The sequence below is a fragment of the Perissodus microlepis genome, chromosome 4, assembly GCF_051167445.1.
Source record: "Perissodus microlepis isolate ML-2025 ecotype Zambia chromosome 4, ASM5116744v1, whole genome shotgun sequence".
Taxonomy (NCBI): Eukaryota; Metazoa; Chordata; class Actinopteri; order Cichliformes; family Cichlidae; genus Perissodus; species Perissodus microlepis.
In genome coordinates, this window is record NC_140464.1 from 15,534,481 (window position 1) to 15,558,198 (window position 23,718).

The 23,718-nt window shown below is 41.7% G+C and overlaps 1 protein-coding gene across 2 annotated transcripts in view; it reads right to left on the reverse strand.

The window, feature by feature from the left end:
• Positions 1-23,718, reverse strand: part of prkcab (protein kinase C, alpha, b) — a 121,117-nt gene that overhangs the window by 36,745 nt on the left and 60,654 nt on the right. For both annotated transcript variants that reach the window (XM_084926049.1, XM_084926048.1), the window contains exons 4-5: positions 3,976-4,087; positions 2,035-2,163 (exon numbers count right to left, since the gene is read on the reverse strand). In XM_084926049.1, the coding sequence (XP_084782175.1) occupies positions 2,035-2,163; positions 3,976-4,087 (241 nt within the window). The remainder of the gene's footprint in view (positions 1-2,034; positions 2,164-3,975; positions 4,088-23,718) is intronic.

Here is a 23,718-nt window from a genome sequence, read left to right on the forward strand (position 1 = left end):
GCTCCCGCTGTGCCTGCAGGTTATTCCTGTCTGAGCTGCACTGAGTTAGAAACTATTTATTGGCCTCAGCAATCATATTCCCTGACCACCGCTGTCTCGCCCAGCTATTGCATGTGTGTGCGTGCGCATCTATGTGTGTGTGTGTGTGCTTGAGTGTGACAGTGAGAGAGGTTGTGGAAGTGACCCAGCAGTCATTTCTCTCACTGCCAAAGGGTTTTTAACACCAGAGAGATCTCCACTCCAGGTGCTGCTTATGACTGACAGGATAATTTGGAGGTGTTGAAAACACACGCACACACACACACGCATGCACGCAGGCTATAAAAGCAGCAAAGAGTTGATTTTTATGCTGGCAAAGTAGCACGCTACATTATTTTTAGACATAAGTCACAGTTTTTATTAAGTTACAGGCTTGAAAATTGAAGAGGATTTAGTTCCTCTTGTTTTTATTCATTTCTGTATTTTATGTATATAAGTTTAGATTAGTTATTTATAGTTGGTTTACACAGCTTTGTGTATGTATGTGTATGTATGTGTAATGTGTGTATATAGACACGTGTGTGTGTGTGTGTGTGTGTGTGATTTACATTGCTGTGCTTGAGAGCCACCATCTACCGGAACCAAATTCCCTGTATGTGTTTGCACATATACTTGGCCAATAAACACGATTCTGATTCTGATTCTGATTTTAAGTAAATCCTTCTGTCAAATAGTGTGATTTGGAATCAGGTAACACTTTATATTACAGCTGGGGCTGGGTAATAAAACAATAAAGATAATTATCGCAAAATAACTTTTTCTCGATGGAAATAGCAGACAAGATTTGTGTCCCAGTTCAAGGATTGCATCCTTCAAAGGCGGATTACATCAAAGCGTGGCGTAGAAGGCAAGATTCACTGCGCCCCAGTGGCAGTGGATCATTTTCTTTTTCAAAACTTTTCAAAATTTATTAAAAAAGAAAAAAAAAAGATGGGAAACAGCCCAAAGAAAGCAGCTGAGAAATAAACTTTTAAAAGTAAGTAATGGGTTTCATACCACTCAGTTATCTAACAGTACAAATAACAAAATAATGAGGAACCTTAAACCTGTGGAGCATGAATCATCGAATTTTTTGAAACTACCTGCGAAGTGAAAAAAATTAAGTTTTAATTGTTTAAATTTGATTATTAATATGTTTTTGCTATATCTGGCTTTTAAATGTGTTTCGGGGGCTGGAGAGTCACACTGATGATGTAGAAACTTACAGAAACCCATTTATCAAATATAAAACATTCTGCATTACCAATTTACCAATACTGAGTACCAATAACATATCCTAACATGCAGCTTTCACTTTTACCAGGACAAGCCGTTTGTAACATTACGATTTTACCACATTGTAGTTTAAATTTATTGGGATTTTTTAAATTTGTTTTCCCCATTTTCTCCCCCAAAATAGAAAACCTTCAAGGAGGATTTCCAATTTTTTTCCGGTAAAGGCCTTGGTCTGCGAGTTATCCATCCTGGCTTCTTAAGAGTGAAACTTGTAATGCTCCAGAAACATGCTAGAGCACAAAGACCTGAAGTGAAAACAAGCAATGAAAAGCAGTCACTGCTTCCACTGTCTGTATTTTTCATGCTGTATTTTTTTTTTTATCTTTGATGTCTTGTTTTTCTTGCTTTTCCCATTCCCAGTGAGCTCTGTTACTGCTTCCATTCCTGTTCCGACCAACTTGTCCACTAATTAGCATTTGACCAACACACAGAGCATCATTTATGTCAAGCACCTCTCCATAGGCTCCGTGTGGGCAAATACCTCTGTAAACAGACATAACCGTGGTAGCATAAATTAAGCATGAGGTGCTCCAACTAAACTTCCCAACCCTACAGCAATGGCGTATATCTAATTGAACTTCCCCTACATCTAGAAAAATGCTGTAACATTTTCATGTGGTAGATTAAAGTTAAAAATTGAATATGAATACATCCAACATAACTCTGAGACTGAGTACTTTTGTGCAATCAAGTGATTGACAGACAATAATTTAAACCAACCTGTGACGTGTAGCCTGTCTACGCTGACCTCTATCTTGAGGAACAGGCGACCCCGGCGCTCAGTGTGGTCCGTCCCACACAGGCTCGGCACATTGACCACACACTGTTTGTGCACGTTCATGTCGCAGGCTTGAAAGAGACAGGAAACAGAGACAAACATACAGAGGGTTGACTTCATCTGGAAAGGACTTAGTGTTTGGCTTTTTTTTTTGACTTGTGCGTGCAGTCATGCAACAATTCATGCTATTGCTAAATGCTAATTTAACACTTGCTGAATTTGAGGTGGAATACTTATATAACAGAAATGTTTAGGGTAAGAGGAGTTACTGTATTTGCATATACTAAAGAAGATGCTGATGTAAAGAACATCTTCTGCCCCTGAAGAAAATATACAAAAATAATACGCTTTCGAGAAGAAGAACCACAACGCAGGAAGATATACAGAATTACTCCAGTTAGCAAAAGATCAAGATTATTTAATAATTAATTTAATAACTGTAAGTTAAACTTTATCCTAAGCTTTGCTGTGCTTACATAGATGCTGGCAAGAAAGGAAGTTGTGTCACTTTCAGACACATACTGACAAAGATAAAGCCCTTAGCTACTCTACTAGTGCAAAGGGGATGCCTGTGAAGCAGTGCAGCTCTTTCAGATAAAACAGTTAAACAAGGCTCAAGTTTGGACACCTTTTGTAAGCTCTGTAAGTCAGAATATTTCCACTGAAATATTAATTAGTTTCTCTATGAGTGTTGAAGCATGTTGTGTTTAGGCATCACAGTGACAGAGCCCCTCAAAGAGCTGTATGCTGTGCTAACATGACAAAACATTTATTGCAGAGAGTAATCAGAAATGTCTGTTTCAAGTGGTTAAAAGCAGTAATTAAAAGCACCGCTTGCTTTCTCAAATGTGCTGTCTAGTACTTTAACATCAATAAGTAATCACCACATGGATGTGCTATAATCCCTGTGAGCAGATGAGATCACTGTTCAGTGGACTAGCAGTGGGTTGGATGTTGTAGGAAATGTGCTGAATCATGTTACAACATGAGCAAAGGCTGCTGGATTCTAATAATTAAAGATGCTCTTTGTCACGAATCAAAAAGGCAGACGAGAAATGTGTTTTTAATTATTAAATTATCGCCCTGGGATGAGCTAGAGTGCCACCTGACTTTCTTACAGCCTTTCTTCCCCTCTATATACTGCACTTTGTCCTCCCCTCTCTAACCCTCCATCCGTCTCTCCTGCTCTCTTCCCTTCCTTCCTCTTCTTGGCAGGCTTGTCAGGCTGACATGCCGAGAGAAGACAAGGAGAGACGAGAGATGGGGAAGCAGCTCGTAATAGCGATGGCCTCCCCACATCAATTTGTTCTGGTGTGCTCCCATTACCATCTGTGATGAGGCCACCACCAGAGACCCACAGATGGATGGACAGAACAAGAGGAAGGGAGAATGAGGCACGGTGATGGATGAAGAGGCTTTGGAAACAGGGGGGGAGGAGGGAACAGGAAATGTACAGTGAAGGATATAAAAGTGGGAGAATCTAAAGAGAAATTTGTTGTTGGAGAAGGAAAAAGAGGTGTGGAAGTAGGTGATCAGGGGAAAATACCAGGGACAGCGGAGGGGAAAGGAAGGGAAGAAGTGGGAGGGAAAGGAGACTTTAAATGAGGGAAATATGGTGCCGGATTGGGGTCATACATGCAAAGAAAAGGAAGAAGACTTGAAGGAGGAGCGTGGGTGGAAAGAATGGGAGCACACAGAAGACTCAGCAGGGCAGGATAGTGAATTGTGCCTGGGCTGCAGATGTGTCTGAGTGTAGTACAGTACCAGCCTATTCCCATCTGTTCTCATTAGGTGCGGCTCTAGGACGTAAACCGGCACAGCGTGTTTGACACGGCCGCGCTCTGCACGCTCACATGCACACATGTGAACAAGGTGATACTCACTGTCACATTTCATCCCTTGGTGGATGAGCCCATACAGCAGCGAGCCACAGTGGTCACAGAAGGTTGGACTGCCGTATGTGTGAATCTTGAACTTGTGCTTGCTTCTGGGGTCCTGGGCAACAAAGACAGAAAACAGTAAGATGATTACAGCGAGTCACACCTCATTTCTTTTTATTTTGACTTTCTTTTTCAAAGCGGTCTTGAGCAATAGTTTTTGAAAGTTTAAAGTTTTACTTTGGACATTGGCTGCTTTTTCACTTATTTTCAGTTCAGTCCTTGACCACGACCATTTTTAGAGTATTTTTGTATTTGTTAATCCATTTAACACTGACCCATGAATCATTCAAACATAAAAAAGACCTTCTTTGCTAGGGTAAAAACAAATTGCAAATGTAACACAGTTTGATGGATATAAAATGATATTTCTGTATTAACACAGGGATTCTCAGTGAGTTTTTAGTTTTTATCTACAGCACATGAACAGTGTCTGTATGTCATGTTCTTAAGAAACAAGAACAAATCCAGCAAAGAGCTGCCACAGGACCTGAGGGGTGAGTCCACAGCCATCTGTAAAACACAGTGTAGGCTTTGTAATGGTTTGATCCCAAACACACTGCCAATGCAGTAAAAAGCATACATGGATAGAAAAACACATCAGTCATATCAGTCGTGGATTGGTCTCTCCAGATGCTGGATCTCAACATTACTGATGCAGTGTGGGATCATCTTAACAGAGAAAAGAACAAAAGGCAGCCGACCCCCAAGAAGAGCTTTGAATGGCCTTAAGGAAGCCTGGAAAACTATTCCTGAAGACAACTTAAGGAAATGACAAGAACGCTGACTAGAAAGTCAGGCTGTGTTAAAGAATAAAGGTGGTCGTATCAAATATCAACTTTCAAGCTTGTTAGAATTGTATAAAATCTTTTTTTGCTTTTATGCGTTTCACTGTATGCTTGCCAGTGTTTCAATAAATCACTGCACATAGTTCCCCATTTTCCTACCCAATTAAAAAGAAATCAGTGGTAGCTCAAGACTTTGCCACAGTACTGTATGTAACTGATGCTAGGATAGATACAATGTTAACCAGCTTCCTCAACAGTATTGAATACATTGTACATGCCAATTTTTAAGCTTGGAGTTTCTGATCAACTATGACAGCGGCGCTCAGCCTCCAGGCCACGTACCGGTCCGTGAGTCGTTTGGTACCGGGCCGCGAAAGTAGAGGCTTGGGTGTGAAATGTATGGTTTTCAGGGTTTTTATCGCTAACTCTGTTTCCCTGGGTCTTTTCCTGTGTTGTAGTCATGTGTCTTATTTTGAAAGAAATGTTTACACGTTACCATAGCAACCAGAGAGCATTAGGGGGCAGAAAGGAGGATGTTACTCTCAATGTTGTTAGCGCATTTCAGGAGGACGCTGCTAATAAAGTTACACAATTACACAGTGAATTCGCATTTATTATTATATTTACAAAATACCACAGATTTTGACTTGGTTGTATCATTTTATTTTGTTGTATTTGTCTGCGACACCTTAAAGGCCGGTCTGTGAAAATACTGTCTGACATTAAACCGGTCCGTGGCACAAACAAAAATGTTGGGACCGCTGAACTATGACACAAGAATCTTAGAAAAACATGGATTGCAGCTTAAGAATTTCTTTGCAACATGTTAAATCAACATTTCTTCCAATGTGTTCACCAGGTTAGCTAATTTCCACAGTCACCACAAAATAAACATAGCTATAATTAAAGGCCTGCAAATGAGGGTGGATAAACCCCCACCAGCATTGCCTCCATCATTCTGAAATGTGTCAGAGTGGCTGGATGTGTAATTATCCAGGCCACTGACTGAGTAAGTGGGCCTGCATCATTGAAAAATGCCCTTTTCTCCACAAACACGCTAAATCAGATAAACAAGAAAATGACAGAAGAAGAGCGCGAGAGAGATGACAGCAGAGGGAGGGCGGAGGAAAGCCTGTGTGTGAAAGAGGAGGGAGCCATTAGGGTGTGATTGGCAGGGGAATGACTCAGTGGCGTGAGGGTTCCAGAAAAGTCTAATTAACATGTTCTTCTTTTAGTAAGCATGCCTATTTTTACCCCTTTCCTCCAGCCTTTCTTCGAGGCTTTTCTTGTGAGGAAAAAAAAAGACGTAAAAAAAGATGCCGTTGTGGTCAAGCCCCTTGTGTCCCGACTGTCTTTTCTCTCTGGTATTCTGCAGACCATTTTTACCTACTTATTGCTGCATGAACACTCCTTCCTCTCTATTATTCAATTGTTGGAACAGTGAATTTATCCTAAAAGAGACTTGCTGAGAGAACTGCAGACACCAGGGACCCAAACAGCAACTGAAGAGAGCTCACATCTCTCTGCTGTCTGTTCCTGTGCCTTTCTTTGTCTATCCAGCTTTTTCCTCACTCCTTTCCCAGCAATCTGTGGACAGTGAGCCCAGGAAGTTTCTTGCTTTTTCTGAAGCTTTAAAGGATTTTATAGGTTTTCTCTCTTTAACTCACTGTCACTGTCTCTTTGCTTTTGCTCCCACTCCTCTCAGGAGCTAGGGCTGTAATAAAATTTTATTTTTTTCTCATGCACTTGCAGCCCGAGTCTTTAACTCAGGATTGCAGGAAGAGGCAGGGCGTGAAAACATAATGTGTTTAGTAACCTTGGATTCCGAACAATGTACTGGTGAAGGCGCACAGATAAGTGCAGATGCACATCATAACCAAAATCTAATACCTGCACAGGCTCAAACTAATTTCTCTCTCCCTCTCTTTCTGGCTCTCTTTTGAACTGCCTGGCGATCTCTAATAAGCAAGATGATGATATAAGACATCATAACACCATCAGTATCTCAAAAAATCACCACATACTTGCCCCAAAACCTCTCTTAAAGTTAGAATAGAATAAATTAAGCGTACGTAGCATAACCGGCCTGGAGTTCCTGCTCAAAACCAATACCAATACCAACATTAGCAGTATCCACAGCACCACCAGATCCCAAAATGTTGATTCTGTTCATCTGGAAGTAGTGTTTTCAGTAGGAAAAATGTTGCATCACTCATCCAAGTGACTTCTTCAGTCTCAGCTGACTGCAGGTTTCCCCAATCTGTTTATAAGATTGGGGAAAATGCTGAAAACGCTACATCGCTAAGTCCAGATGAACAGAATCAACTTTTGGGGATTTTCTTACCTGGATGATTGAGCATGCATCAAGAAGCACCACCAAATGTTCATTACAGAAGATGGAAGTGCAGATAAAACCTTCTTTTGGCGAAAGTGACTAATTTGTATTTTTTTTTTCAACTTGTATAAACCAATGCAAATCAGGCGATTGCACATTACACACTGTTTGAGACGATCATGAATCATAGAACATGGCTAACACCATTAGCAGGATCTCTCTTGTACAGATGTTTCAGATCAACAAAAAGAAGGAAAAAGAACAACAAGTTGTTTCTTTCTTTGTTGTGATTAGGTTTCAAAAATACTAATATGCATAATATTTAAATGTACAAACACTTGAAGAGGCAGCACACTTGGCAGCTTTTGATTGTGGCCCACGCTGCCACATTTAAAAAATAAAAAAAATCCACAGTTTGGTTGAGTGAACACACAGTTATGGATGTTTTTCATTTTTTCCACCAGAGTCAGAGGGCCCGTGTTGCTTGATGTGAGTATGAGGCACAAAGCCTTAATATCCCAGGGAAACCTTTGCCGTTAGCACTGCATGGCTTTTTCGACTGGCCCGTTCAGCCTTGGGATCCCTATTCACCAGCTGGACCATTGTTTCCACATCACCTTTGAATCGAGCTGCTTTTTTCCGTCTCTCACGGTCTGTCAACTCAGAGGCTGCTAAACAAATCACATGTAGTGGTAAAAGTCACCAGCAGCAAACGCTGTGGTGGCTCTGATCTCATCTGTGTTAGTCTGTAACACTATTTTTAAAGTTAAACTGTTTCTCTGGCTTCAACCGGACCGTTTTTCTTTGTTTGCTCTCCCAAATTCTCTATTAGTGTCATTTTATATCCAGTATAAATTCTGAAAATTAAATATTGCCTAAATATTATCTGATGAAACCAGCGGTGATGCAAATAATGAATTAAAACAATCCTGAGCTGTTTCTTTACACAGAGCTTTTTGGCCCTCTGGGCCTTTTAAAAGTGTCAAGTCATTCATCGCTGGGTGCTGAGAGAAACACTGAAAGATATTCGTACTTGCTTTGTTCGCTTAGAAGCAAACATGCACATCAACATTGACCGGAGCTTTCAATAGCGGCGTTCTACAGGCGACTTGTTTGTCTGCTCCTCAGTTTTCATTGTTGTTGAAGCCGTTATGAAAAACATGATTCACAGTTCATCAAGAGACAGTCAAAAACGTAAGGAGGTTAGTCACAGAGCCCAGGCACTGGAAAATAAAATTCACAAAACTGCGCTTGCATAATGCACAAAATAAAAACATCTGAAAGTATCAAACCTATTTGACAGGTCATCCTTTTAGCCTCAAACACGCTCTCAGTTATTTGAATACAGGACATGGTGCGCTGAGGAAAGGTGTTATCAGATGAACCGCATTAATACTAACAAACAGAGCTGTGGACTTAAAAATGGGAGGTTTGGCTGTGGTGAGTCAAGATGCTTCTGCTGCTGCTGAGTTTCTCAGAGCGTAACAGGTAACAGTAACAATAACTAACAATAACAATAATCTATCTATCTATCTATCTATCTATCTACATATCTACACACACACGTAAGGTGGAACAGTGGTTGCCTCACAGCAGGAGGATTTGGGTTGCGAATCCACCGGGTGGCTGAGGCCTCTCTGTGTGAAGTCTACACGTTCTCCCCGTGCTTGTGTGGGTTCTCTCCAGGTACTCCAGCTTCCTCCCACAGTCCAAATGCATGTTAGGCTGATTGGTGATTTCAAACTGCCTTGAGATAGACTGGCAACCTGTCCAGGGTGTACCCCACCCCTTGCGTTTGGACATCTGGACTCGCAACCCCGTGACCTTGAACTGGATAAGTGGTTAAGAGGATGGATGGATGGCAAAAAACACTTTTCCAGTTCGGGATGTTTTGGGTAATCATATCCGATACTTTATTCTGCAGAACTGCTCAGATTCGATTATTTACAACACTCTCGGCACTGTCTGCAGCACATGTGGCAGCAGAGGATGACAGTAGTGTCGCTTCAGTACAAGCTGCTAACCAATTTATGAAATACAGTGCTGGAAAGTTATTAAAGAATGACCTCATCATTTACCCTGTCCAAAATAACTCTAGTTGTATGTATAAACATGCATACATGTGTGACTGTAACTAATTTTGTGGAGCATAAAGCAATCCATCCATCTTCTTCTCTTTATGCAATTTGGGGGTCACTGAGGGGCTGTAGCACACCCCAGTGGTCACGGGGTGAGAGGCTGGTTGCCAGACTGTTGCAGTGCTAATACAGACAAATGTAGGAAGCGAGGAAGGAACTCGCTTTTCGGGGCTTTGAAGCCGACTGCTGTTTGCTTGCAGACATTCTAGACTACGGTTGCCTGGGTAACCCTCTAATGTATTTACTGCCATTAAACATGTCAATCAACAGTATCCCGCGCTCTGCCTGGAAGTTGAGAAAAGTTAGTCTCACCCATCTTGACCCACGTTGCCAGGTCACTCACTTTCTGCGGCCTCAGCAGAATTCAATTCTCCTTCAGAGTGAATGCAGCCTAACAAGTCTGTGTTTGAACTGTGGAAGGAAGCTAGAGCACCCAGAGAGAACCCAAGCAGACCCAAGGAGAACACGCAAAACTCCACACATAGGAAGGCCCCAGGCAGCTGACAGATCCAAGTCTAGGATCTTCTTACTATAAAGTAACAGTGCTAAACACAGCAGCACTGTGCTGCCCAATCCTCAGCTGTCAAAAAACATGGCAAGGCTAAAAAAGGGTGGTGCTGCCAGATGGAACAAAGAAAGTCAGTCCGATGCAGCTCAGTCCCAGATGGCTGCAGCGTGTAGTCAGCCATGAATCTCTGCCAGGAATCGTATGACTTTCATGTTGCCTAATCTGACACAGTGATATCAACAGGCAACTTTTTTTAAGTGTTTATATAATTTAAAGTTAAAAGTACTTCCATGGGAAATTTGTCAGGAGAATTGGGACCAACAACAAAAGGTTCTTTAAGGTTCACCTGGCCCAGGTTAACAGAGAGACACTTTGTGGAGGTTAAGGAAGTTCACCAGACAGGAGGTGTGACCTCAGCCTACTCCATTATCCTGTCAGGTCTGATCTCAGCGCTCCACTGCAGTCACAGGTCTCTTACTGGGAAAAGTAGCACGAACCTCCTCGAAGCAAAACTTCGGAACTGAATGTCAGATCTTCGCTTTAACACGAACAGATTGGAGAACTGAAATGGTTTAATGATTTAAGTCAGCAAAGCTCCATCAGGGATTGTTTTTCTGTTCATCGTTTTACTTTTTATTTATTTATTTTCTTTATTTGTATTTATGCGCTCCACAATCACACACTAGATAACAGCAAAACGGTCCCCAGACATCACTGGGGGGAATTAAATCCCTCAAAAACACCAACAGAGAAAAACAATGAAACTACAATTAAATTAAAAGACCAGAATCATACTGTGTTTATGCAAGACTGTGCATGCTCATGTGAGTGCCTGTGTGCGTGTTGGAAAAAGGCACCTGGGGTAACAAAGTGAACAACTGTACAGTTGCTATGGTGATAACGGGCTGGAGAAAATGCAGTGATAGATTGAAAGCAGGCAGAAAAAAAAACTAAGAGAAAGAGAGAAGGAGGTTTAATAAAATTAAGCACGTGCAGTGCAACTATGAAGAGAGTCTGGTTAGAAGTAAAGGAACAAGAAGAAGAAAAGAAAGAGTGCCAATCTCATAGCCAGATACACGTGATGAAATGCTCCCTTTTCTTCCAAGCTCAAGGTCAGGTGAAAGAAAGGACTGCGCAGGGTTGTTTTTAGCTGAGAGAATCATCAGTTATTCTCTGCCGGTAGAGTGGAACCCAAAACAACCAGTGTTGTCAGGCTCGCCCAAACAAACACTGCCCAGAGCTTCGGCTGAACAGGCGCTAGTCTGACCCGCGATGGTGAAGGGCACACACTGCTTATTGCACTCTGTGACTGCATTAAAATGAGTGTGCCTCAGTGTTTGTGTGCGCATCTGTCTGTTAGAGTGTGTATGATGGTACGAGCACCAGAAAAACAAGAAGGAGAGGAACCAGCGCAAAAGAAGAATGAGTAGAAATAGAAATAATAGAAGAAAAAAAAGATAGATGTCTACCAATGTGGAGACAAAGAGAGACACATGGACAAAAAAGGAGAACGATGGCAGAGAGAAAGTTGAGCGGCGTTTGTGTGCGAGTGTGTTTGTGGGTGGGTGGGTTTGTTGCATCAAAGTAATACCAAATCTCCAGGCCAAGAGTTGAGACTTTCCACATTCAAGCCACCGTGGGCTTTAGTGAACTGGCTGGCGTACACAATGCCCAGACAAACTCTGTAAATTACACAGCGCATTTACACAGAGGGACGAGCCGCAGTGACAGTCAAAGTGAATCAAAGGCACAAGAAAACATTTTAAGCTGGGATTAAAAGGTACGGAAGCCCAGAGAGGCAAGGGGTGAAAAACTTTTGCAGGAATTATCTTTTATAATGTATTTAGTGTAATTTATTTTGTCTCCGTTATATGTGTTCACTATTTGTTTGTGTTTCTAGTATTTCCTGTGGTTCCCCTGTCTCTGACTTCATGTCTCAGTGTTACTTTAAAGATTAGTTTTCTCTTGTGTCTTGTTTTGATTTCACTTGCTGCTTTTGTTCCTTTGCCTCTGCTGTGATTGTCTGCCAGAGGCGATTTATACTTCTGTGTTAAAGCTACATGCACAAACCCCTCTGAAACCCTGCACTGTAACCTCACGGCCGCCTCCCTGGAAATGTAACCACTCGTCACATCAGTGCAGCCCACCGTTGTGCCTGGCCTGTTTAGGACAGTCAATTTGTCCATTTCCTGCCACTTTTTTCTTTTCTGTGTTAAATCCGCACACTAGGTATGTTGTAATTGCAAACCCCTCTGAAACCTCACATCATAATCCGACTTGGACCTCCAAGGAATTGCAAACATCGCATCAATATAAGGACAAAATGCAAGGACCCAAAGGGGGGGAGAAATAAATCCCAACATTTTACTTGTTTCTATCATGTCTGGCACCACTTACCAAACACCAGGACACAACCACAAGGTAATTAACACATAGTGCACCAGCACAAGCATGAACGTCGGCCATTCATGTAATGAATAGTAATGACAATGATGTGGGCCGCTTGCATAGCTCATGTGGCCGACGTCACGCTGGAAGATTCATCGCAAAAGTCTAAATCAAACATGAGTTTCACTGGAGGTCTCAGTCCCACAGATCAAGAAAACAGCCGGCAACTGGTCGCTAGAAGGGGGAAAAAAAGCATGTTCCAGCTGCAGAGAAGGTGCTGCATCAAGAACCCCCTTGGAACCTTTGGTTGCTTGCAGGTTGCTTGCAGGTTGCTTGCAGGTTGCTAGCGACTTTCTCAGGGAAAACTCGCCAACTACTCAACAAGTAAATGTAAACAGACACCATTCGCATTCAAAGTAAAAACTGAGCCTTTTGAAATCTAAGTTACCACTTAACGTGTATACCCCTACTTGCCAAACGGTGGGGATAAACACTCTTCTCTTTAGTGGTTGCCATGGAGTCACAGACCAGTCTTTAGGCTTGTTTGACTGAATTGCGTTCACCTGTCTCTTGTTCCCACTCCAGGGTGTTATAATCCTGTCTTTCCCCTCGTCTTTGTCAGAGCATCATTGTTGAGTTTCCCCTCTTCCTGTTCCCCGTGCTCCTACACATATTCTAGAGTCAGAGTCAGAGTCAGAACTCTCCAGAATCATACCACATATTAAAACAAATGGAATAAAGATTTGGACTGAGAAATATATGCTTCATCATGGGTTCTTTTAGGATTTCTAGTCATCGTGAGTAAAATAAATTACAGTTCTAGTACTGCCATGTCAAATACGATCACCAAACCGTAACTTGTCTACCAGTTCACACTGACTTTATCCCTCTTTCTCATTCACCCATGCATAAAACATGCACACACTTAGCTATACAGATACAAACCCTGACAGCCACCCGAGTCCTGGGTGGGGTTTTGCTTCAAGCAATCAATCGTATCACAGGGACTAATCTGTCATCACTGATAAAAACAATAATGAAGCCGTGACTCAGTACGAAAGAAAAAGAAGACAGAGGACAGAGGGCGGCAGAGCTGACACGAGATATATCAACAGCAGAAAAACTACTTGAGACGAGCAGAATAAGACTTAGAGAGAAGGAGGTCAGGCGATAAAAGGGGGGAAAAAACCCAAAACTTGTCAAAAGTCACTGAAAACTAGAAAGCGCTGCTGATTTAGAAACAGCATAATGAGTTGCTCTTTATCATGTCGCCGCTTTTATTATCTCCCAGCTAACGTTTCACCCATCAAAGAAGACTCACAGTGACAACTGTGCATGCATTTGCTGTCTCCGGGTTCATCTGTGTCTTTAAAGGTACACAGATGCTTGTAAAGGTACCTCTTTCCATCACTGATTTAATTAGAGGTATCCCATCTCTCTCTCTCTCCACCTGCAGCTCCTGAGTGTTTACTGGACCATTGTTATCAGACTATCCCTCTGTAAGCCGCATTACGTTAAAGACCGATTTACAGCCAGGCAATCCAAAGTGGAAATTTTTAAACAGATACTGGAGGATATTTGCATTTTAAAAAATGTTAGCCCCGAGGTTGCTTCATGGAGACTTTATTTTGCAGTATTTTGCCATTTCCGAGCTCCCTGAAGTTATATGAAGTGATGGAGTGTAAGGGTGTTTTCACCCCATGGCCTGCCTGTTCCAGCGGCAGCATAATACACGTCTCGTCAATGCGTCGTTTGTTGCGTGCCTCCTCTGATTACATGCCTTTCTGGTCTTTTTAGAGAATCAAACATCAAAAAGCATTAGTATATCATGGTTCTCGCATACATGAAAGGATGCACTGCTGCATGCGTTCACGCAGGCACACAGACACACACCGGGAGTGTGCGAACAAGCTCATTAGTGAGGAATGGTACAGAGAGCAATGAGAGCAACTTTCCAGTGATTCTTTAATATGAATTGTGCAGTTGGATATCTAGCTGAAGCCACGAGAAGACTTATTAGTCTTGAGCGTCTCATATGGCTTATGGTGCACACCAGTGAAATTACTAGAACAGTCATATAAACATAATCCGTTAAAAAAAGATGTTGTTTCAAAAGTGAAATGACAAATTCTGAAGAAAACTGTTGGTTTGTATTAGGCTATTTATACATCAGGTTTTCTTCTTTATTACTATTTCGGTATCATTTTCTTGTTGTAGATGATTGATGTGGTGAGAAGAGTTTAAAATAACAGCCTGATTAACAGACCATCAACCTGACAATTACCAGTCTTCCCCCATACTTCCGGGTCTACTTTTATAGCATTATTATACACCCAGCCTCCAGTTAATTACATGCACCTATCCAAGGTGATATAATCTGAAAGCGCAGCGCTGCAATAAAATACTTTTATAAAAAGGTATAATGTAGAAATTAAGCACCTCTAAAACAGATTTAAAGTTTAGATTGCTGTTCCTGATTAAGGAACTCTTAATCTGTTTTCAAAAAAAGCAAAATAAAAAGGAGAGGAGAAGAAAAAGCAGATTACAGAGATTATGTTGTGTGGAAGTGTTGTCATTTCTGCAGTTATCCACGGTGAGGACATAGTTAACCACACCCTGATGACTACAATCCTACAGTGCTTCAGTAATGTTGAGGTCTGGGCTCTGAGGAGGCCAATCCATGACTGATAGTGTTGCAGTGTGCTTTTTTTATCCAGGTATGCCTTTACTGCATTGGGAGCATGTTTGAGATCACTGACATGCTGAGAATTGAAGCTGTTGCCAATCAGATGCATTCCCGATAGTTTTGCATAGTGCTAATGATAATTTTCTATATTCATAATTCTATAAATTCTGAGAAGATCCTCAACACCACTGACTGAAATGGAGCCCTAAACCATTACAGAGCCTCTGCAGTGTTTTACAGTTGTACCTCTCGTCTGACCTCTAAACACAACACTCAAGCACATCTTGGTTGGTTGTAGGACTAGCCTTACTCAGGGCTGATACACATGGAAACACAACCAGGTTCTCAGGTGTCTAGCCGAGAAAGTTGAGCGCAAAAGAAAATCCATCATCGCTCAACCTTTCACAAACCAAGAGGAGCGTCAGTTTTCATCAACATTTGTCCGGGAAGGAGACAAGCTGAGGACAAGCCCCTCAAACCCAGACCTGGGCCCACTGAAGGTTGCCAGGGATTGGCAGATGCAAACAGACTTGGAACAGAGGCTAATTTTTCCCACAGAGATCGTAACAACAACTTTGCGACCAGACCTCGTCCTTTGGTCTAACTCCCAAAAACTTGCGTACATCACTGAGCTGACGGTACCATGGGAGGAAGCAATTGAGGAAGCGTTTGAGCGTAAGAAGCTGCAGTATGCCAACTTGGCAGCTGAGGCAGAGGACAGAGGCTGGAAGATCAAGGTGCGCCCGGTGGAAGTGGGGTGCAGGGGCTTTGTTGCCAGTACAACAGCAAAACTGCTTAGAGAGATTGGGATCAGAGGACAGGCGCAACGGCAGGCTATAAGAGAACTAGCTAACACTGCTGAGAGGACCAGTCACTGGCTATGGTTAAAAAGGGCTGACATCACTTGGGCATCTAAGGCAGTCAGCTAACCGCGACAGAAAAGAAATATTCCGCTCTCTCTTCTTCCCTTTTCTGGGAGGCAGTGGGGAGGTAGAGCGTACAGCCCGATCCGGCGGGGAGGTGTGGGAAGCCAGATCGGGCGCCCCTTTCCAGCTCTCCTCTCTGCTCTCTCCTATCTTGTCCCTCTTGTCTTACTTCTCTCTATCACCTTTTCTATCCCTTTGAAGAAGTTAGGTTCCATAAATGCTAGAGGTAAGTATTATTTCTCAGTTGAAGTGAATAGAAAATAAACTGTAGGAAACTAAACAGAAGAAAGAAGAGGAGAAATAACAAGTCAACATAAACCAGTGACACACTCCAGGGCCTGATCAACCCTGGCAGGGCCTTCTTGGATGAGGGTGTCTAGTGATAATGGCCGAAACACCCGATGAATCCAAGGTCCAGTACTGACGATGTGTCCCAAACTGGTAAAGTGTCTGGGCTGCCTTTCCTCATAACAGCCATCCCTCCAGACTATTTCCATTTAAAGCAATGCATTATCAGGGACTGTAACATCTAGTCCTTTTTACTGAATTCTGCAATTTGTTTGCCTTTTCTTCTTGTTTCCCTTTCTTAAGAATGGCTTCTTCACTGAGACCATTTCTGATGAAACTTCAGTAGTTTGATCAAATAGAGACCCAGATGCATCTCTCGGTTCCTGTGTCATGTCGTTGCTAGATTTTACTAGTGCTGTTCATCTGCTGTATTAGTTTTTTGGGTCTGCCATTACATTTTATATTCTACACTGTTTTGTCCAGTTTCCTCAAATTGTCTTAAGGATGCACTGCACACCATGCTGAGACAGGGCTGTGCGATATGACCAAAATGACCGATATGACCCTAACCCTAATCCTTGGGAACTATTGCTCAAGGCCATTTTTTAAAAAAGGGCTCCTTGGATACAAAGGACCTTTGCAAAACCTTTGCATAGTACTGTAAATAGGAGGATTAAAGCATCAAAAACAGCTTAGACTGGACTGTCCCACCTCAAGTTGGTAGAACAAGGCAGCCACTCATCTTGGAAACTAAATACAGCCACTGTTCACAAGTGATCCTTGCAAATGTCTGCTCCCTATATATCTTCACTTGTTTTACCAAGGCATAATCCAGCCAATCTTACTGGACTTTTACTCCCACTATTTCTATCTATAACTTAGAAAATCATACCAGCATCACAGATGATGCCTCAGAAATATTCACAGGAAATTTATCACGAACAACAGAGCCATCACACGCTCATTACACTCATAATCGTAGAACTATTGATCGTGTCCTCAATCCACGCTTCACATTACTGCCTGGTTGGAGATGAACAAACTGCCTCATTGACTCTGTTGTCTATAGTATAAGGCTGTATGTGAGGCCAAGGCACTGATGATATTTATGAATATGAGCAAGTTTAAAATGACAACAAAGCACGGCTCAAGTTTGTCAGTTTCAAATAAAAACTTCATTGCAAATGAAAGCATTCTGTTTTTAAACACATATAAGACCAAATTTTACTTAAGAACTAAATGTGTAGACACACACACAGAGAGTACAGAGTAAAATCAAACCGAGCAGACACAGGTGTTCGGCCCTTAATCCTTTCCCGTTGCTATCTAATTAGCAGATCTAGTGTTGAGATCCATTCAAACTGCACCTCTGAGCCACGCACACGCTTTCATCACAACCCAACTTTCATCATCAAACAGAGCATTTAATTAGATTGACTAGGATATGAGGCCTGCTTTTATATGCGCGTGGGTTGCCCTTTCTGTGACATGAACTGTAGCTACAGTCCTTTGTTGCTTCAATTCGCACAAAGGCCAAAGCGGGATCTTTAACCTGTGAGAGTATCATCACTTCCTGTTTGTGCCTCCATATGACTAGGGGTCTCTGCGGCAGCAGTTATCAGGCTCCATTAGGAGACACTGGTGGCGATAGCTCCATCTCGGCTCATTGGTAATTGAGCTAAATGGCTGTGAGAGAGGATGAGTTGTTCAGAGGATAGTTGACTTTGTCAAGAGGTAGTGGAGAATCCCACTTAGTGTAACAGAAATCCACTGTGCCTATATCTGGCCTGCACTTATGCCTACATGCAATATGTAAACACAGACAACTACTGCTTCAGCACATTGAGGACTGTGGTGAGGACAGGTTGACTGATGCAGTCCAGTAGGAGTCTCTGATGATGTTTGCAGACTATATGTTAGATTGCTGTGTTGTGGGTTTTAGAGAAGACAGTATTAACCAAAAGACAGGAGGCCAAACTGGAGGTGGCAGAGTTTAAGATTTTCATTGGGAGTGATCAGGTACATCGGGGGGACAGCTCAGGTTGAGTCAATCTGCAGACAGACTTAGAGATGTAAGGTTGAAATGATTTGGACATGTGCAGAAGAGGGATAGCGGATATATTAGACAAAGGGCGTTGAAAATGGAGCTGCCAGGCAGGAGGACAAGAGGAAGACCTCAGAGAAGATTCAGGATTGGTGTGACAGAGGAGGATGGAAGATACAGGAAGACATGGAGGCAGATGATCTGTTGTGGTGACCCCTAATAGGAACAGCTAAAAGAAGACGAACAAAGGCGGAGATATGTGGTTTTCAGTGAGAAATATCTTCTGAGTTCACATTGTTATTCTATTATTGAACATTAGTGAACCAATTCCATCCCTGGAATGAGCCCTCTGAAGGGCACATTATCTGCAACGTCACTTTTTTTTCTCCCCACAGTCTTTTCTAGATAGCTGTTGCAGCATCTCCCTCTGTATAATTTGGGAATCCCATGTCTTCGACCTGAACGTCACCAGTCGCACCACCTGCACAAGGTTACAAAAATTGAGAAGTGTGCGACCAGCTGAAACACCACCAAAGCGTGGCCCCCATCAGTGAATGTGGAGTCACAAAAGCAGTGGGTATAGGTGTAAAAAAAAAGAGAAAAAAGAAAAAAGAAAAAAAGCTGAGCACATGAAATAAACTGCTCCCATACCTAAAGAAGCAAATGGTTGTTTCTGTGAAATTTTCCTGGACACATCCAGTTATTTAAAATAACATAAGAGAGGAGTCTCTAAATAAAAGGTGCACCAGCAACAATGCCAAGAATCAGAGTCGCTCTGCCTTTTGTCTTTAAATAGATAGTACCATGTCCAATCAGTAAACATAGAAACACAACAGTGCTGTGCTGGGACAAAAAAGAGAAGACCTTTAGAGTGCAGGTAGAGCTAAAAATAATCCAGTAAGAAGCAGACAATTAGTTACTGACTCAGAATATCTATCAAACTGTCTCTCACTGTTTGCTGCCAGCACTTCCCTCTTAGATCAGCACTGAATAGGAACATCTATCATATCTATCATCATTTTAATTTAATAATAATTGATTTAATGATTCTTCTTCTTCCTCCTCTTCCTCCTCTTCCTCCTCCTCCTTCTTCTTCTGTCTGTTATCTGTTGTTGCTGTTACCCGTTTCTCATTCCTCACAGCAGACTCAACTGTGTAATATACTGAGTCAAACAGCGCCCCTCTATAGATGTGTGGTGAAAGATTGTATTACATTCCCAAAAAGATAAGCAGGGAGCTGAGTTTGCTTCGCTTGGAAAAAAAAAATAATAATAATCAGACCAATTAAGTCATACCACTGCCACACTGAATGACTGTTTTTTTTAACAGTATCCTCTTCACCAGTGGAAGGTGAAGAGGATAACATCAAAGTCTGTGACCTTGACAGGAGAAAAACATTCATTTGTGCCATCACTGTGGAAAATGATGTGCAATAACAGAGCTGCTAGAACGTCAGCTGCATTTTTACTGGCTGACTTGCTTTTGCTGAGGGTTCCTGCTCACTCAGCAAGTACAGACTTTATCAACGTTAAAGAATAAAATAAACGTGTCAGAAGAAGACTTGTGGACAGGATGGACTTTTCAGCTTTAGTGTGGATTTGTTCAACACAGTTATCACAAACAAACGCCACCCTCTTCAAATAGGGTGAGGGACAAGCACACCCCTTTTACTCTGTGTCTGGACACAGAAAACATACACAGATGAATATTTTTTATGTAAAATTATTTATGAGTGATTACAAATGTAAAAACAATCTTGTTTTATTATCATAACAAGTGAAAAACCCCAGAGCATCCCTGATGAACAAATTATGACTCTGATAATATAATTGAACAACGTTTCTCCCATCTCTTTACTTTTTAAATTTTTATTTAGTGGCATACTAACATATCGACTGATATATTGGCCCTGCAGATGTACAATGTCAGGCTCTGGCTGACTGAATTGCTCATGTATCCATGCTTGCAGTTTTGCATATAGAGTCTTGGCTGGATTTAGCTGCACGTGTTAGTCCACTGAAGCAGTACTTGTAATACGGCTGTATACACACAGAAAACTAGCATAGTGGGCGGCAGCTGTAGGTTACCTGAACAGATTGTGACTATTTACAGCCTCGGCAAGTTTATTATTGTTGTTAGCCTGTTCTGTTGGGCACTGAACATTTGTTATAGTTTTAAATGATAAGGAAGCCTGAACAGGATTTTTGTATATCAGGGAAATAAAACAGAGTTACTAAGTCCTTTCTTTTAATACATTATCACAGAGAGGATGTGTTGTGCATGCCAGTGAACTTGGATAACAAGGCATGTGCCAGTCTTGAATCTGTATGATGCCGTTTTGTGTAAAATGTAATCCAATAGATGGGGGTTAGTGTTTCAAGTTAAAAAGTTTAAGAAAAGGGGAAAGTTACAAAACTTTTCAGGTCATCTATCACCTGGCTTCCCACAATGTTTTATAGCAGCCCCCACTTTTACCCTAGTTCCCCTGGTGTGTTTATTAAAGCTTTCACTTGCAGGAGAACAGGACAACTGGCTGTTAACATACCTGCCCGTTAATCACTGCAACATCGCCACTGAATCCAAGCAGGACGGGCCCCAGGTGGCCATCTCACACGGAAACTATATTTAACCATCGCACAATATAAACAACAGAAAAGAAGAAGCTGCACTTTCATAACTAAGGAGAGTGTGCACATGTTCATGTGTGAACACACACACACACACACGCACACACACACACACACACACACACACACACACACACTCTTTCTAAACACAAAGTACTATTTTCTGTAGGAGGCACAATAAAAATACAGGCATCCAACCCTATTTGTCACTCAAATGACCGACTGAAAATGGCTATAACTGATATTTTTATAATAACTAAGCATGAAATGTAATAGAGAAAACAATGTGACGGTGTAAAAGGGGTCGCTCATAGTGATGAACCTGCAGAAAATGATGAATCTGTATCTCATCTTGGCTTTACAGAGATTTATACACAGATTCATCTCTTTGTTTTTTTGCCCTGATGCAAAGTCACCGTTTTGGTTTACTGGCAGTGTGTTGGTTTCTCATCTCCAGGCAAAGCTCTAAAAACACAGTGCACCACAAACACTGAGCAGACACAGTCAACATCTAGCTGGGTGCTAGTTTCTAATACCTGCCTACATGATGAGCACAAGGGCAGCCTGCATGTAACAGTGAATATATAAGTATAAGAATATAAGACTGCAGATTACAAGTCACTTTAGAATTGACTGACACGAAAGCATATTGAAGCCCAGAGAACTGTACTTTAGTACAATGCACACAAAAAAACGGATATTTTGTTTTGTTTGAACAGATTTTGAAAATTGAATATTTACCTTTTTTAACCCCCAAAATGCCTTTGCATTAATGGCACTTGGTCTTCAGCAGAGAACTTCAGCAGTTTAATAAATTAAAAGAAAAAGTTATTATCTTCCCTGTAATTGAATAAAACCTGGGTCACCACAGTGATTATATTTCATGAAAAATGCTTAAGATACACATACAAATCCATTACAGACTGTTGTGTATATATGGGATTTAAAGTAAAGAAAAAATCTGCTTTACATTTTCTAAAGCGAAGAGAATTCCGATCTAGTTTGTCGTGTGTTTGACATGTAAATGTGTAAACAGATGCTCTGTTTGTCCTTCCTTATGCTGGCTGTGTGTGTACTAAACCCTGTGACATTCAGGCTGTGTGTGTGTGTGTGTGTGTGTGTGTGTGTGTGTGTGTGTGTGTGTGTGTGTGTGTGTGTGTGTGTGTGTGTGTGTGTGTTTGCGATCATCTTGCATGCACTAACATGTGTGAGTGAGGATTATGTCAGATGCCCTGTAGCTGGCAGAGAGACCACTTTGGCCCCTGATGTTTCTGTCCAGTGTCCAAAAAGCTGATGATTAGCGCCGCGCCACTTGATTGTCTACGTGCGTACCATTTACTCTCTGCAATTACATAAGCAACACAGCTGTTCTCTGCATCTTTGTCTTTCCTCAGTACAACTGCTGAATGTGCAGCTCTCCTCCCAACCACACTGCTGCCATATCCAGATTACAAATGACCGGCTGACTGAAAGCTTTCCGGTCATCTAAGAGTTATGCAGCATAAGGATGAAGCCAAAAGATCAACAGCTGTCAGTGGGGTTTTAATCCACGAGGTGTTAGAGATACGGGAACATCCTCAGCTGGCTTATGCATACGTGATTAGATGTAGGGGCATATCACTGGTGATATGAAATGAACCCTTGACCTATGCCTTTGCACTCTACTAGAGATAAATCTGCAGTTATAGATGTTATATATGTTCTGATCCTTAGATATGTTTTGTTATTTGAGAATAGCATATTTTATTTATAGCCCACTCTTTTTCAGTGGACCAGAGATAATTGGGCAACTGACTCAAAATGTCACATCAGCCTTAGACTCCCCTCGAACATCCCATTCTAGGTCAGCCTGACCTTTTGCCACTTCTAGAATGACTCTCTTTCTGTCTTTGTTCTTTCCTATAACAATAAATGACCCTGCCTTCCCCTTGTCTGTATATGTTTGGGTTCACCAGTTCTGCACAGCCCAGAAGCTTTTTCATAGGTAGGTAATGGTTGTTTGTTTGTTACATCTTCATCAGTTAAGCAGGCAAAAGGTCTAAAGTTGAATATATGTATGGGTATTTGCATTTTTAAGGCGTCTGCTTACGGCGAACCTGGTGTGCGCGTTTCGAAAGGCAGAACTTTTAGTTTTAAGGCACACATTCTCCATTTCCAGTTTGTGTTGCCTCTTTACGGTTTCACAGCTGAACGAGTCGCTGCCAAGTGTTTGCAGACAACTCTGTCTTCCATGCAAACTACTGGTAACCGCGGCAACCTGCTAATAGCCAAAGCAATCACAAGGAGGTTTTCAGTGCAACAACATATCACTCTTGGCAACCAATTTCATTCTCGCTAAAGCTAGCAACCACTTTCCAACCTTTGTCTAGCAGCTAGTTGTTACCAGGGGGGCACTGACCAGTCTCTTGCACTGAATTAATGAGGCAAATAATTTGCCAGTGACTGCCTCCAACCTCCAGAACCGATCAGGTCCTGAGTCGTCCTTGTGACCGACAGTTGCTAGATGATTGCAGAGTGGTCTCTAGGCCTAAAGCAAATCCATTGCATACAGAACATGCTTGTGAAGCCATTTACAGGAGATAACAGTGGCAGATGATCACAGAATTCTTTCCATTATACAATAAAAAATACTGGGAATTATCAGTGTTACTTCTCAGCCTCCCAGTAGACTCACGTACGGTATCAATTTTAAAATCCTACAGTATGTCACCTTGTTTTTGAGTTATTGCATTCACAAGGTTTTCAGAAAACTTGACCTCTGACCTTGACCCTGAACACTAAAGGGTAAAAAAGTTCCAAAAACCTTAACAACATCCAACCAAGTGAAAAACATAGGAGGTAAGCACTGTACTAAGTCCACCAAAATGTTACCACAACATAATTTTTCATAGGATCTAAAAACATTAAGACCAGGTTACAGCTAAAGTATACAAACATTTTAGATACTTCATTATGATTTGA